Source organism: Seriola dumerili, unplaced genomic scaffold (assembly GCF_002260705.1).
Source record: "Seriola dumerili isolate Sdu_G_001 unplaced genomic scaffold, Sdu_1.0 BDQW01000040.1, whole genome shotgun sequence".
Classification (NCBI taxonomy): domain Eukaryota; kingdom Metazoa; phylum Chordata; class Actinopteri; order Carangiformes; family Carangidae; genus Seriola; species Seriola dumerili.
The window spans coordinates 2,050,544-2,064,624 of NW_019174295.1; the positions used below are offsets into that span (position 1 = coordinate 2,050,544).

Genomic DNA, 14,081 nt, shown 5'->3' on the forward strand with positions numbered 1-14,081 from the left:
TAGAATATATACTTTATAATTGGGCTGTTGATAGGAGACACAAAATATAAACATAAATCTGCTGCATTCACCAATGGTTTGCTGCTACATTGTCAACTTGATCCTTGCCAGTCATTTAGATAATGATTAGACAGTGTGAGGCTGCCTTCCGCCTAAAAGTAATAAAAAAAACTGATGAGAAGCAGTTTCTTTAGAAACTAATGAAATTTGTGAGGTCTGTTTTTGTCAAAAGTCAAAGCGAAGCGTGAGAGTTGTTGTGCAGCCCAGAAGAAGCTGTGTCACTGTGGTCAGCTGAGGAGAAGCGACCACAATGACTGGGCCTGAAATATGAGCGCCAGACATGTGACCAGAAGGTAAACATTGCACACATTGCGTCAAGTCTCTTTGCCGAGTTGCCTGGTTTTGGTGCAAAATGCTGTGGTGTGTTGCACTCTGCATAGCAAGGGCAGAACCAACACTGCGTGCAATGTGTGCTGAATTTTCCTCTTAACACCTGAGATATTGTATCAAACTGTATCAAAATTTGTTTCAAAACAATGAAAGTACATATATATACAATATATATGTATTTAAGGATGAATTCATAGTCATCCTGAGGTAATCAAGCATTGAAGCATATTTGAAATACACAGACTATTGTTCCTACTGATTTATGCTTAAAGCTGTGATTGTTTCAGTGCTAAAATCTTCACATTCTCAATGTGCGCCTTGGTTGTGTTGATTTGTAAGCAGGTACCTTTAACCAGAAAACACACTGTAATAAGCAATTTGCAATGCTGGAAACATTCGCTTACAGAAGGTCATCAAAGACTTGTGATTGGTTGATTGGTTTTAGACACCTGGAATGCATTTCTGACCTCTCAGTATAAGTCTAAGAGTTTAAATCAATAAGGTAGTAGCCTATGAGTTTATTAAAACTTGTGTGGCCTTGTCATTATAAAGGAACTGTCATATTATGATAAGCTTACAAAGATGTGATTGCTTTCTTTACTCCACAGTCCATGTATGGACATGCACGGTGGGAACCCTGGACGACCTCAGGCTCCACCATCCTATGAGTCAAAAACTTTGAGTGTGTGAGCTGGATGTGTATCTAAAGCGAAGGCTGACCATCTCCTGTGACTGTGTTCCTGCTGGAGCTGGATGACACCTCCTGTGACGTCGTGTACTTATCAGAACAGGCTGAGAGTGAGGTCGGGGGCCGGACTGGCAACCCTCGCTCTGAGAGGACAGCGTCTATGTGGGGAAAGAATGAGGCCAGGGGGCAGTCAGGGGAGGTGTACTTGGCTAACACCTGGAGCTGCTCTGGCTGCAGGTTGGCTTCGTTGCAGACCCTTTGGCATAAGGCAGTGACACTGTGACACGTTTTCAGCTTCAGCTGGCTCAGCTGGCTCTTCTCCACGATTAGTTTCTCCCTCTCTGTCTTCTGTGACATACACAATGCAGTGCACACAATTTTATGAGCATGTCTGTAAACAAGAAGTGGCTTAATAAGAATTTACTGATTGAAAATAAAAGCATGGTTTTTACCAGTTTATTGATTTCACACTGCAGGTTGTATATGCAGTCTAGCTTCCTCTTGCGGCAGCGCTGCGCGGCGAGGCGGTTTTTGCTGCGCCGCCTCATGTCGTGAACAAACTCCAGCTGTTCACGTGTGAACTCCTGTTGCTTCAGCAGCTGCTGGAAGTCGTTCCTGCTCAGATCCACAATCCAGTCTACAGAGAAAGGCAACTGCACCTGAGGGAAGGAGAGTTGCACAAAGAGGGGAAATGGTTAAAAAGTACACAAACAGATTCTGTGACAGTGAGAGCATCTACATCAGTGAGGGAGACAGAGCCAAAATCAGTGCTAGTCATTTCATGCCATGGATGCTAGTGTGACTGCATATGTTACAAACTGGTCTAGACAAATGAAAGTGCATGTTTTGTTGAATCACATCACATCAGATGACCTGAAAGTACAGGGGCCTGCACATACACCTGCTATAGAGCTGCAGACGTATGGAGAAAGGGTTGATTTGTCATAACAACATAAGAAACACTCATAGCATCAAATCATCATTGTCAGCCATGTGGGCCACATGTACTTAGAAATTATAATTAACATTAAAATTCAAATAAGTTATTATATATTTATATATAATATTTAATGATGAAACGTGTGTGTCGAGCTTTGCTGCCTATGGACAAAATGGATATGGAGCGCAGATAGTTATATATTTATCAAACTGTTAATAATTAACTGTAAATATGAGTTAACTTTTAAAAAGCAGAGGCCCGGTGCTGGGTTATTGCTGCTGCTAATGTGTTACAGGAAATGTACACTCAGCCGTTTATTGGAACTGTATAAATCATACAGTGTCTTTATCTAGTGTAAATAAAAGCTTTTTTTTTTTTGTGTGTGTTTGTCTGAAATGACCTTAACTTTTTCTGCACTGTGTCAGGAACATCCACACAGTCAGTAACACGGACAGTGACGTGAGAGATTCCTCAAACCTGTTGTTTGTGTGGTCGCTGCTAACTCACCGGGCTGAGGTGTCGAATTCAGCTGAGTTGGACTCTGGACCAATTAGCAAGACACACGCTCGTGATCATGGCACCCACGCATGCACATGCACACGCACACACACACACACACACACACACACACACACACACACACACACACACACACACCGGCTATACTTGGTGAATAATTAACCGGCACTGTAGCGATTCTACTTTTTGTTAGATGAATGCAAACACTCATTTGCATCTGATATAATGTACCGAAAACTCTTATCTAAAGCAAACATAGCGAAGTAACCTACAAGTGAGGTGAGTTTGCTGATGCTTGTTGACACAGTAAGGCGGCAGGAAGACACATATAAAGAAGAACAGAGGAGGCTTCATTCACGGTTTGACTGCTCACCTGTCTGGCCCTCTCTCTTGTGGAGGACTCGCTGTCTCCTTCTGTTTCTGTCTCTGAGTCTCCATCCTCCCCCGAGTTTAGGGATGACACGCCTGAGTGAGACGCCCCCTCGCACTCAGACAGCCCCGCTCCCTTCCATAAACATTTGCTTTGGTCCAAATCCTGGAAAAAAGGGCAGCCGGCAGCGCTGCTGGAGCTGAGGTTGACTTGAAGCTTCAGCCACTCTAAAGACGCGGTCTGCATCAGTCCACTCCCTGTATCGGAGGAACTTCCTGCATCAGGGTCCTGGAAGTTCAGCTGAGACGAAGCCATGTCAGACCCCAGCGGTTTGGCCATGTATTCAGCCACCTCCCTTTCCATGGTGCCCCCCTCTCTAGCATTATTCACCGGCAGTTTCGCTCTTTCCATGCTGCCTCCTCTTTCTTCCCAGGCATTATCTGCCCTTCTCCCCTCAGCTTCTACCTGTTCGTCTGCCTTGTGATGAACAGACACTGGCTCTATTACACAAGAGTCCCGTGGTTTCTTGTCCTCTTTAATGTCCATGACAAACCTCTCCTGCCCCAGTGACCTAGTGATTGCAGGGCCCTCAGCTAGGGCCCTCAGAGGGCAATGGTGCAATATTAACCTTGGTGACCTCTCACCCAGCACTGCGCTTTGCCCTATGGAGATTGCTTTGACACAGGAAGAGCTGACTCCATCGGTGTGCTCCATCTCCTCCTCCATCTTCATAACATCACTCTTTCTTTCCTTCTCATCCCATTTTCCCTCTCTTTCATTTGTGTCTTTCTTAATCATATGATCCTCCCCCCTGCTTACGCCATCTTCTGTCTTCTTGTCCTGTATATCAGTTTTCCACAGCTCATCAGCTCCGCCTCTGCTCTGTCTGGTGGGATGTGTTTGTCCAGTTTCATTCTTACTGTTCGCACTGCTGGAGCAGGGTGAGCTGGGTAGGTGGCAGTCATCCCTGATAACTGTTACTACATTGTTCTGACTTTTCTCTGTGGCACAAGTCTCCTTCCCACAAGCCAGCTGAAACTTGCGGTACTTTGGACACTGCATAAAATTATCATTTGCCCCTTCAGCTGCAGGTGTTAACGTGCCTGTACTATTCTGACTTCCCATTTTGCTGTTCACTGATTTCTTGCAGAGTGAAGCCACTTCCTGCCGAGATGGTGAGTCAGCAACTGGTTTTACTTCTTTTTCATCCAACGGCATATCGTCAGAGTCTATGCCACAGTCCTCCTTCGATAACTGCCTCTTGCATTTCTTCTTACAACAGGTGTTTCTAGGAAAAGGGACAGCGCCCTTGCTGCTGGAGAAGAACTTAGGGAGGAGAAAATCAAAGCATGCCTCGTCTAGGTCTCTGAAACCAAGAAAGGAAGCTGAGTTACGTATTTCTAAGACATCGTCTTTCCCAAAGAGGAGTTTGGATGTGTAGGCAAACTTTAGCAAGGGTTCAAAGCCAGCAACAGTCACCTGTGAGAGAGGACAAATTACAGAAATTAGCACTTTTTATATTCAATTGACTTGATTCACTCTTAAGGATCACAGCAGGTGTTTTTATAAGATTTTAAGGTCATATAATCCAGCATACAACACTGTAGGCCCAGTTGAGAAACTAGAACTACTCTGATTACAAATGTTTAAGGAAATAAAACCCATGGTTGTTGCTCAGCAACAATACATGTGACGGAAATATCTAGTTCCTGTGGCTTTTCTCACATTTAAAAATCTTATGAATGCATTCTCGGGATAATCTTCTTCTATGAGTTGTGCTAACTAACCACAGTACTTCTTGAATATCAGGGGAAAAATAATTAAAACAGTCTCATTAGTATGGTTAACCAACAGGAACATTCAAAATGCTGATATGGTTTCTCTTGAAGCCCAAACTGGTGGTTTATGGACTATTACTGAGTCCCCTTTTGGCATTACATATATTATATACCTTATATAATCTACTGGGAGCAGAATTGAAACCAGAAAGATTTTAATGTTGATAAACCTTAAGTAAGTGGTACATTACAATCTGGGTTATCCACTATCCTTCAAAGGGAAACTTCAGGCACTAATCATGTGTTTTCTAGGTTACAATTAAATGAAATGAATCTAATACAGTCACCTCGTGTACCCTTGATTATAGACCTCATAGCGACTTCACTTTGACACAGATTTGTTGTTGACAGGTGGCACTGCTTGTGTTGTATCTACTGTGGCATCATGAGGTGACATCTCACCTCTTGTGGCAGAGTGATGACCGCTCCGTGCTGCGTGAGGGGGGAGATCCTGTGCGTGAAGTACTCACTACAGGAAGCGAGTACGGAGCGGTGGGCTCTGAAACTCTGCCCCTCCACCACCACTGTAACATCACACAACATGTCCCGGCGACGCTGGTCGTCCAGGCAGCACAGCACATGGGAGGAATGCACTGACGACTCAAATGTAAACACAGACGACCGGGGAGCAGACATGGCCATCAGGGACATCTATATGTACACACAAACACACACACACACACACCCACACACACATACACACACAAAATCGTATAGTTAACCACTTCCCCTGTATCAGGATACATACTTAAAAAGTTATACATAAAAATGACAACAAAAACATGCCTACCTTACACAGCTGACTTTATATATCCAAGTGTCTTAGAGTGGTACAGAAAGTCCCAGCTGTTGAGCACACATGGTTATTTCTAAATGGAATGCCGTCCAACCAGGCTGCGCTTCCCAGAAAGCCTTATCTCAACTCGGTTACAAACTAAAAACTGAGCTTGACTCAGTCATATGGCCTGTGTGTGAGTATGTGAGAGGGAGGGAGACATTGAGGGAGAGTGTGTGTATGTGTATGTGTGTGTGTGTGTGTCTATGTGTATTGCAACAGTGCTGGGTGTAACAGAGCAAGCGCTGACTCATGCACTCCTGCTGATAAAGGATGAGCAAGCAGTTTTCCCGACCATACCAATCCCACCCTTGGATCCGTCTGGTAAACTAACAAGCTCTTCCCAGAAAAATCCCTTTATAGATTTACCCCCAGACACAATTCAGAGATTATGGTGAAGGTTGGGAATATTAAGTCAGTGTTTAAACAGGTTCTTGTCTATTGTCAGTGTCTTTAGATTTTAGATTAGCGTGGAATTACTCAACTGACTGCAGAAACAGGGCGTTTTGAGAACAAGTGGCGTAAATACAAGAGTGTTAAAAACAAATGAAACTGACCTGTTGCGAAGAGAGGGAGGCTATTGTGTAAATCTAAAGCCAATGTTTCTCAGTAGGATCCCTGTCGTTTCATATCTTGTTGTATTTCCAGGTAGCAGCAAATCTTTCTTTGAGCTCAGGTCAAGTTCCTTGTTGTGTGTGTGTGTGTGTGTGTGTGTGTGTGAGAGTGAGAGAGAGAGAGAGAGAGAGAGAGAGAGAGAGAGAGAGCATGCCCTGCCAGCAGAGGTACAATAGGTTAACAGCTGTAAACCCAACAGCAACTAATCTAACTGAATATTTGTGCCCTATAGGTTTGAGTTTTTTCTTGTTTTTAAGGTGTCAGGTCACAAATATCTGACTACAGAGGCACATTAATACTGACAGAAAGTAAGTTTTTGTATAAAGAATAAAGAAAAGCTACCGGGCAACAGTAAAATACAACAGAGTGGAATAATCATCCTTACAAAGCCCTGTTGCCTGTGTCACATGTTTTCAAGGAGGAAGAGGGAAGCCAGACTCAAGCTGGCCAATCAGGTGACTGTTTCATAATTCCAGAATGAGCTAATCTCCTCATGAAAAAAAAAGAAAAAAAAAAAACAAACAAAAAAAAAACAAAACAATCTAGTTCCTTTTTCCATGTAAGCGACTCAATATGGTCAAAAAGCACACGACACACACGACACAGCACCGGCCTGGAGAAATGAAACTACAGTAAGGAACTGATGCTGGTGTTAAAATAAAATGCATTTTATTATTAGACGAAGACGATAAGTGACAAGTTTATCCTGTTGTATGCTTCCCCTTCTACAGTTGAGTGAGACACTCTACATCAAAAAAAAAAAAATGTACAACTCTTACTACAGTGTTGTGCTGCAGCAGACACTTATTGAGAAATGGGTGATCACCCTTGTTCATTTGCTGTTCCGCACAAATGGCTATGATTCCCCATTCCCTAACACTGCGCCCAACACTCATCTCATTTCTGTTTTACCATAAGAGGAACATGACAGTTATTGGGGAGGGGGGAGGAGAGAGAGAGAGAGAGAGAGAGAGAGAGAGAGAGAGAGAGAGAGAGAGAGAGAGAGGGGAAACACTCTTCAAAATACGAGATTTGGACCACATCATACCACCTTTGGCTCCCTCCACAGACCTCAGAGTCTCCACAGGACCTGAGATGGATATCAGAATATCTGGTCACATTCACAGCAGCTGACACTGTATGAACATTTACTGTGAGGTTATTGCTATAGTGACCAGCAAAGGTTCTGCAACATCACATCATCACAAAATGGGACTCAGAAAAATGCCCTTGTGTCATAGCCTGGTAGGATCACTATCACAACTTCACACTGATGATGACAGTATATCTGTGGTTCAAACAAAATGACTCAGACGTGAACAAACACGGCTTCTTTTCTGTGTAATTAGCTGATTCACAGGATGTAGCTGTGCAGACTGAGCGCTAAAGCTGAGCCTTCATTCCTGCTTGGTGTTTTCTTTTCCTGGCCTGGTGTCAGCTGGATGTCTGGAGGTCTCAGGTTCTGCGGAGGTCAGAGGTCACGAGGAGTCCTGCCTCGTTCGATTGGTCAGGCAGAGCCTCTCGAGCTGCTGAGCGCGCTCATTGTGGACAGTCACCAAGTTGCGGTTCTCCTCTGTCAGACGCCGAAACTCCTCCTCCAGGCGGGCAATCTCCATGGCAACCTTCTCATCCTCTACCAGCTCTGCCAGCAACTTACGCCTACATGGACAAGTGAGATTTTTGAAATCTTAGGAGCAGGCGCAGAAGAAAAGAAAACTCAACAAAATAGCATTTCTCAAGAATCTACAATTACTTGACTGTCGAGATATTTGTTCATTTTCTGTCTCTTCCCACTTTCTCTTTCTCAGTTGCTGTGAAAAGCTGGAGACTGTCCCAGAATGCACTTGGCTGGAGGCAGGGGAACTCCCAAAATGCAGACCATCACATACATTCATACATATGAGGAAATTAGGAGTCTGCAGCTGTCTTGTTTCTAGACTGTGGGAGGAAACCAAGGGGACCTAAATTACCATGGAAACAATACGAACTTACAGGAAGGGCCTAAGCTGAGAAGAAACACTAATCCTGCGTTGGGCAACAAAGCTAATGAAATACAGTTTAACATTCATGATGCTCATGATGATCTGCTGATTTTTAGTACACATCTAAATTATAACCATGTTGTACAGCTACTTTATGAGCAGCAGAATTTCACCAAAGATCAAAGGTCTCTGTGTGTAGTTGTTTTCAAGCATATTACCATTATACGCTATAAGGCAGGTTTAATGGCCTCCATGAGAAGAAAAGGGTTGTTTTATCGCTTATTATGATAAATTTAAGGGCCATACTTTCTAGAAAAATATTCTTTATGTCTGTTGAGTTCTTCTGTATGGAGGATTATAAAACTTGGGTTGTGTTTCAGGAAGGGAAAGCATTTTTTCTGGTAGATTTTATTTGGCGAGCGCAGGAACCAAAGTTCTTTGTTTGCTGTGTAATGTTGTGGGAAGTTTTGTTTATTTCTGTCAAACATTATTTCTGCTGTTTAAGTTCCCATACATGGGCTGGACATGACTGACAACTAACAATTCTTTCTTTCCAAACTCATCCTTCTATCTCTCCCAATAAAACCAGTTGAACTGAATGACTCTGCCAGATAAAGTCAGGTCACTCTGCCTAAACCAGTGCCAAACAGAGACCAGCCTTTGGACTTTGAGGGGCTGTATAAGCATGAGTGTGCGCACATGTGTGTGTACAACATGTGTAATGGCCTCATACCTGAGAGTGTCTGAATCTCTGTGTGTGCGCGTGTGTTTGCGTGTATATACACACAAGCATATCAATACATTTATCAAACCAATTTGTGTTTTAATAGGAGTTACAATGCACTTTTAGTGAAAAATCACAATTAATATGGTGCCTGATATGTTATATTTATATAGAGAGTCCATGTTTAAACAGTGTGTAGAGTCCAAGCTGGACAGTCATGACAACACAACTCATTACATTTTACAGCCTCTCCTGTATAATGGAACTGCAGACAATAGACTATTGAGTTTAAATCTTCTTCTCTTCAGACCCCCAAGTAAGAAAACCAAGACATAACTAAGACATATGTACGTATCTTTTCAGTCTTTTATTTCCATATAATCCAAGACCAGGAATTCCCTCTGAATTGGTGAGCGTAACCGTAGTTATCATTTTTGGATACAAAACACAAAGACGGGGGCGGGTATACGACATAATTGTTTTCAACTGTAATTAAGTGCAGATTTTTAGCCACAAGTTTCCAACTGCAGGCAAAACTGTTTCTGTGTGTGTCATCATGGGGAAATGTGGTCCTGGAGACACATACTGCAGCGGGAACTACCAGAGAAGTGGTTCTGAGTACTTTGCCAGAGGTTTATCTGTCTGTTGTCTGTCTGTCTGTCGTCTGTCTGTCTGGTTGGCTAGCGTCACAACCGTGCAAGATACTGCCACAAAACTTTATAGGTGTGTAGTTGAGATCAAAACGAAAGAAAAGTTTGAAGATGTAAGTACTCATGTAATAATGTAGAAATGAATACTGAGCACTGAACGGTCGGGGCGTCAACATGTTGACAGGCGTCACAGCTGATCTGATCCCATCAAAAGATCATCTCTAGCTTTTACCTTTTTTAGAAGCAAGTTGAAACATGCATGTGTAAAGTCGATTTTGTGTGTGTATGTGTGTGTGTGTGTGTGTGTGTGTGTGTGTGCATGTGTGTGCGCATGTGTGTGCGTGTTTACTTGACAAAGACAGCCTGTAAAAGAGGAAGAGATCTTTTTCAGTCCAAAAAAAAATCTATCCAGACAGCAGAGAATCTCATCTAAATTGTGCACAACACTTTTATTTCATTGGAAAAGGTTTACACTGTCACATTAGTGTAAGTTGTTGTTAGTTGCCTTTTCGGTGTACCACCATTTTTAAAGATCTGTCAAAACTATAAAAATGTTTAAAAAATGTTAAAAAGTCAAAACTTCTAATCTGGACATGAATGAAAAAAAGAAAAGTCATGTTTTAACAATGGTGCTATTTCTTGTGTCGGCTCTTTGTAGCATGATGGCACCAGTAATATTTTGTATAAATTTTGTTTATGTGACATCGGTGGAATAAGATTCAGTTCAGTGGCATCACAAGACTGATTTTGTAAAAACTGTAAAGAAATTAAAAAGACCAAAAGCAGAGTGAGTGAATTTTGGAAAATCCCTGAACAGTGTGTTCAAATGTTGTTCCTGTTGTCATTCTTGCATCACATCACTACATATGTCTGAACCTGTATGTAATCTTCCCACTACATTACAGGAAGTAACGACACTTTCAGTGCATCACTTGAGTTGTTGTAAATGGTGGATGGCCAGTAACTGGAAACATGGAACCATTTACCCTTCCACGGAAATGTGCTTCACGGTGTGATTAATCAGTGGTGCGTGATGTTGTGTTTTGAATATCGGAGTAAAAGCACAGTTTGTGGGATTTACGGGTGTCTAGTTGTGTCTGACTTTGTGTGTGTGTGTGTGCGCGTGTGTGTGCGCGTGTGTATGTGTGAGCGGATCTTGGAACGTGCGTCAGCATGAAAAGAGAGAACCAATAGTTTCTACAGGTCTGACTCATCACACTCTTATCTAAACTCAAGGCTACACTCAGCCCATCAGAGTCTGCCTGCTGTTCTCTATTTAGCCCAGTGGTGTAGGTTGTATGTGTGTGTGTGTGTGTGTGTGTACGGGTGTGTGTTTTTGTGTGTGTGTGTGTCTTTTTGTTTGTGTAGGTGTGGTGGTGGGGTAACAGCAAAAGGCCTTGAAAATCCCTCTGCTAAGACTCCCCACAGCTGCTGAGGACACAGGGGACAGTGTGCACTGTGTGTGTGTGTGTGCGTGCGTGCGTGTGTGTGTGTGTGTGTGCGTGCGTGCGTGTGTGTGTGTGTGTGTGCGTGCGTGCGTGTGTGTGTGTGTGTGTGCGTGCGTGCGTGTGTGTGTGTGTGTGTGCGTGCGTGCGTGTGTGTGTGTGTGTGTGCGTGCGTGCGTGTGTGTGTGTGTGTGTGCGTGCGTGCGTGTGTGTGTGTGTGTGTGCGTGCGTGCGTGTGTGTGTGTGTGTGTGCGTGCGTGCGTGTGTGTGTGTGTGTGTGCGTGCGTGCGTGTGTGTGTGTGTGTGTGCGTGCGTGCGTGTGTGTGTGTGTGTGTGTGTGTGTGTGCGCGCGTTATAACGTGCAAGCATAAACGGTACATACACCTGACAGTTGCTGCAGTTATAGTCGTTGCTATTTTCCCCAAATATGATCCAGAATCGGCAGCGTCACCTTCACAACCACGCTCATCCCTGTAGGCGCTTGATGTTGTCTCTAATTGAAAAGTCATTACGATAACAAATACATGTGAAATGAAAGTCACACATTACCAGCTGTTCCAATATCATGTTGAGGGAACCGCTCTCCGTCGGTCATGTGCTCTATGCTGTAAACAGGCTATTAACATGTGCCATCTGGTGGACATTTGATTCAAAATGCCTCGCAGTCCTGTAAGTGTTTGCATTTTTAGCAAAGCTTTAAGCCCTAACCCTTCAAACATCCACCTATATTCCAATAAATTATTATGATTCATTCTCATTTGGTTTGACTCCATTTTATTTAATAGTGTACCAATGGACATTTAAGCATCTGAAAAATCTAATTATTGAATAACTGAATTATGATTCCTTGCATGCCATCTCTGGCCGACTCTATAGACCTGCCAGTAGCTACCAGAACATGAGCCTGTGTGTGTGTTTTCTGCTGGTCCTCGATTTGAACACAAAACCCTCTGATCAGGAGTCTGACACTTCAACATCACACTACAAAGTCTTTCATTTGTACTCTAACCAAAAAGGGTGAGTACAAACGATATAGATGTAATTCATTTTGAGGCTTACTTGCGGTCCTCAAGCGCGGTGATCTCGTGTTTGACCTGGTGGAACTCTCTCGCCATCCTGCAGTGTTCCTTGTAAACCTGAACGCTCTCCCTCAGAGACACACAGGGGGGCACTGGCTGCGAGAGGTCGGAGAGATGAAGCACTGGTTTAGGATCCTTTCAAGCTATTGTGCAATGCAGATACAAAAACACAAGCAACACTATGTACAAACCCGGACTTGATATTTTTGGAACAGCGCTCTTAAAAACAATGCAACTAATGATTATTATCAACCTCGTTTAATGTGCTGAGTATTTCCTACATTAAATGATCAACCGTTTAGTCGTGAAAGGTCCGAGGTGACATCTTCAAAGATGGATTTTGTCGGAGAAACAGTCCACAAATGAGAAAAAGCAGCAAATCCGAATCCAAAGTTTTTGCCAAACAACAAAATTCAAACAATTAATTGATTATCAAAATAGCTGGTGATTCATTCTCTGCTGACTGAACCATCAGCTAATTGTAAAATTTCCCTCTTCCAAGGTAATGTTTCTAATTATAACTTGAGCTAAAAGGCTGCTAAAGGGCTGACCGTGTAACCTTTCCCACAATGCCCCGCAGGCGCCTCTGTCCCATACTTTGATCCACGGCAGGGCATCTCTACCTCGACCATGAGAGGCGCACACAGGTCTGAACATAGCTGCAGATATGACCGATAAAACACGAGACTGCTGTGTTCGAGGATATGAAGTAAGACTTAATATCCACACCACTTGATGATGATGATCTCTACAATTGCTTTATTCCTCCTTGATAGCAGGAGTCCGAGTGGCACGCTCACCATCTTGTGTTAACCCTCTTTTTATACAGTGTAATAGTACAGTGTATGGCAGCTATCATTCACTGGCTTACTACTGTTCTCATTTGATACTCTTAAGCAACATGCACTTTACATGACCCTGGCACTGGCACTGGTTGAAGGATAATTCAATGACAACACTAATAGCAGCGTGAGCGCACACAGTGAAAACACTGATTCACAGGCCGGATAAATTAAACCTGAGCTTCTCCTTATTAAGAGGTTCAGCCCTGAACAGAACAGGGGCTTAAAGCAAAATCCACTCTCAGTTTTTACATCATCAGCCTTTTGTTTGTCAGGTTTACTCCACTGTTTGTTTTAGGTTAATTGAGGTTAATCTTTGATCTACTCATTTATAGTTTTATTTTTTCTCTCCACCTCTTTTTTCAGTCAGTGGTTCCCAGAGAGAGAGAGAGAGAGAGAGAGAGAGAGAGAGAGAGATTTCTCTGGGGGAAGTGGGTTTGAATTCAGAGGTGAGCTTGCTCGCTTGTTTGTACAATGGGCTTCATGAAGAGAGCAATAACGATAACACTAGTGAGCAAAAATATTCAAAATCAAAAGTATGTTTAAAAGGGTGAATTAATTTGGCCTTTTTGACTACGTATTAGCATAAGAAAAAAAAGACACCATCAAACCACAAAAACAGAGTCAGACATGAAATGCAAAACGATAATAGCTTCTTTTTTTTCTTTTTTTTTTGATTGCCTTCTCTTCTGTATTGTGCCTGTCCTCTGTTGTGCTGCTCTGCCAGAGGCGTGTATTCGATGTGATGGGGGCGATGTGACGTGACGCAACAGTCTGTTCTGTTTACCTGTAATCGCTGTTCAAGATCCGGGAAAGTCTGAGCGAGGTCCTCCACATCTTTGACATCTATTGAAACAGAACACATTGTACAACTGATTATTGTACAAATAATAATATTTAGAGGGCCATTTATTAAATCTTGAGCTAAAAACAAAGAATAATCAATGCAATGATATTGTAATACATGTTGTTATACATATTGTGACGTATTAAAACACAATATTGTTAACGATACCGACTATTTCTACTTTTTTCAATGGTTTTGCATTGCTACAAGTTGCATATGTTCTACTGCTGAATGTTTTTCAAATCATATTTATATATTCAGATCTTCTAGTGGAGTAAAAACGTCAGGAAACTCTAACTGTAAAAATACTACAATGA

At 42.7% G+C, this 14,081-nt stretch overlaps 2 protein-coding genes across 3 annotated transcripts in view; both read right to left on the bottom strand.

Annotated features, from left to right (window-relative positions):
- Positions 1–6,256, bottom strand: LOC111217237 (transcription regulator protein BACH1-like). Of its 2 annotated transcripts, XM_022739016.1 has the most exons (6): positions 6,138–6,256; positions 5,536–5,591; positions 5,148–5,396; positions 2,911–4,386; positions 1,531–1,737; positions 1–1,426 (listed from the first exon to the last, which is right to left on the bottom strand). In XM_022739016.1, the coding sequence occupies exons 3-6, from the start codon at positions 5,394–5,396 to the stop codon at positions 1,094–1,096; spliced, it is 2,265 nt and encodes a 754-aa protein (XP_022594737.1). In that variant the 5' UTR covers positions 5,536–5,591; positions 6,138–6,256; the 3' UTR covers positions 1–1,093. The 2 variants fall into 2 exon arrangements, with proteins under 2 accessions (XP_022594737.1, XP_022594738.1); XM_022739017.1 differs by lacking the exon at positions 5,536–5,591.
- Positions 6,257–12,104: 5,848 nt separating this feature from the next.
- Positions 12,105–14,081, bottom strand: part of LOC111217242 (glutamate receptor ionotropic, kainate 1-like) — a 43,929-nt gene continuing 41,952 nt past the window's right edge. Inside the window, exons 16-17 of the mRNA XM_022739023.1 lie at positions 13,705–13,763; positions 12,105–12,171 (exon numbers count right to left, since the gene is read on the bottom strand). Coding sequence (XP_022594744.1) covers positions 12,147–12,171; positions 13,705–13,763 — 84 coding nt within the window. The 3' untranslated portion in view covers positions 12,105–12,146. The remainder of the gene's footprint in view (positions 12,172–13,704; positions 13,764–14,081) is intronic.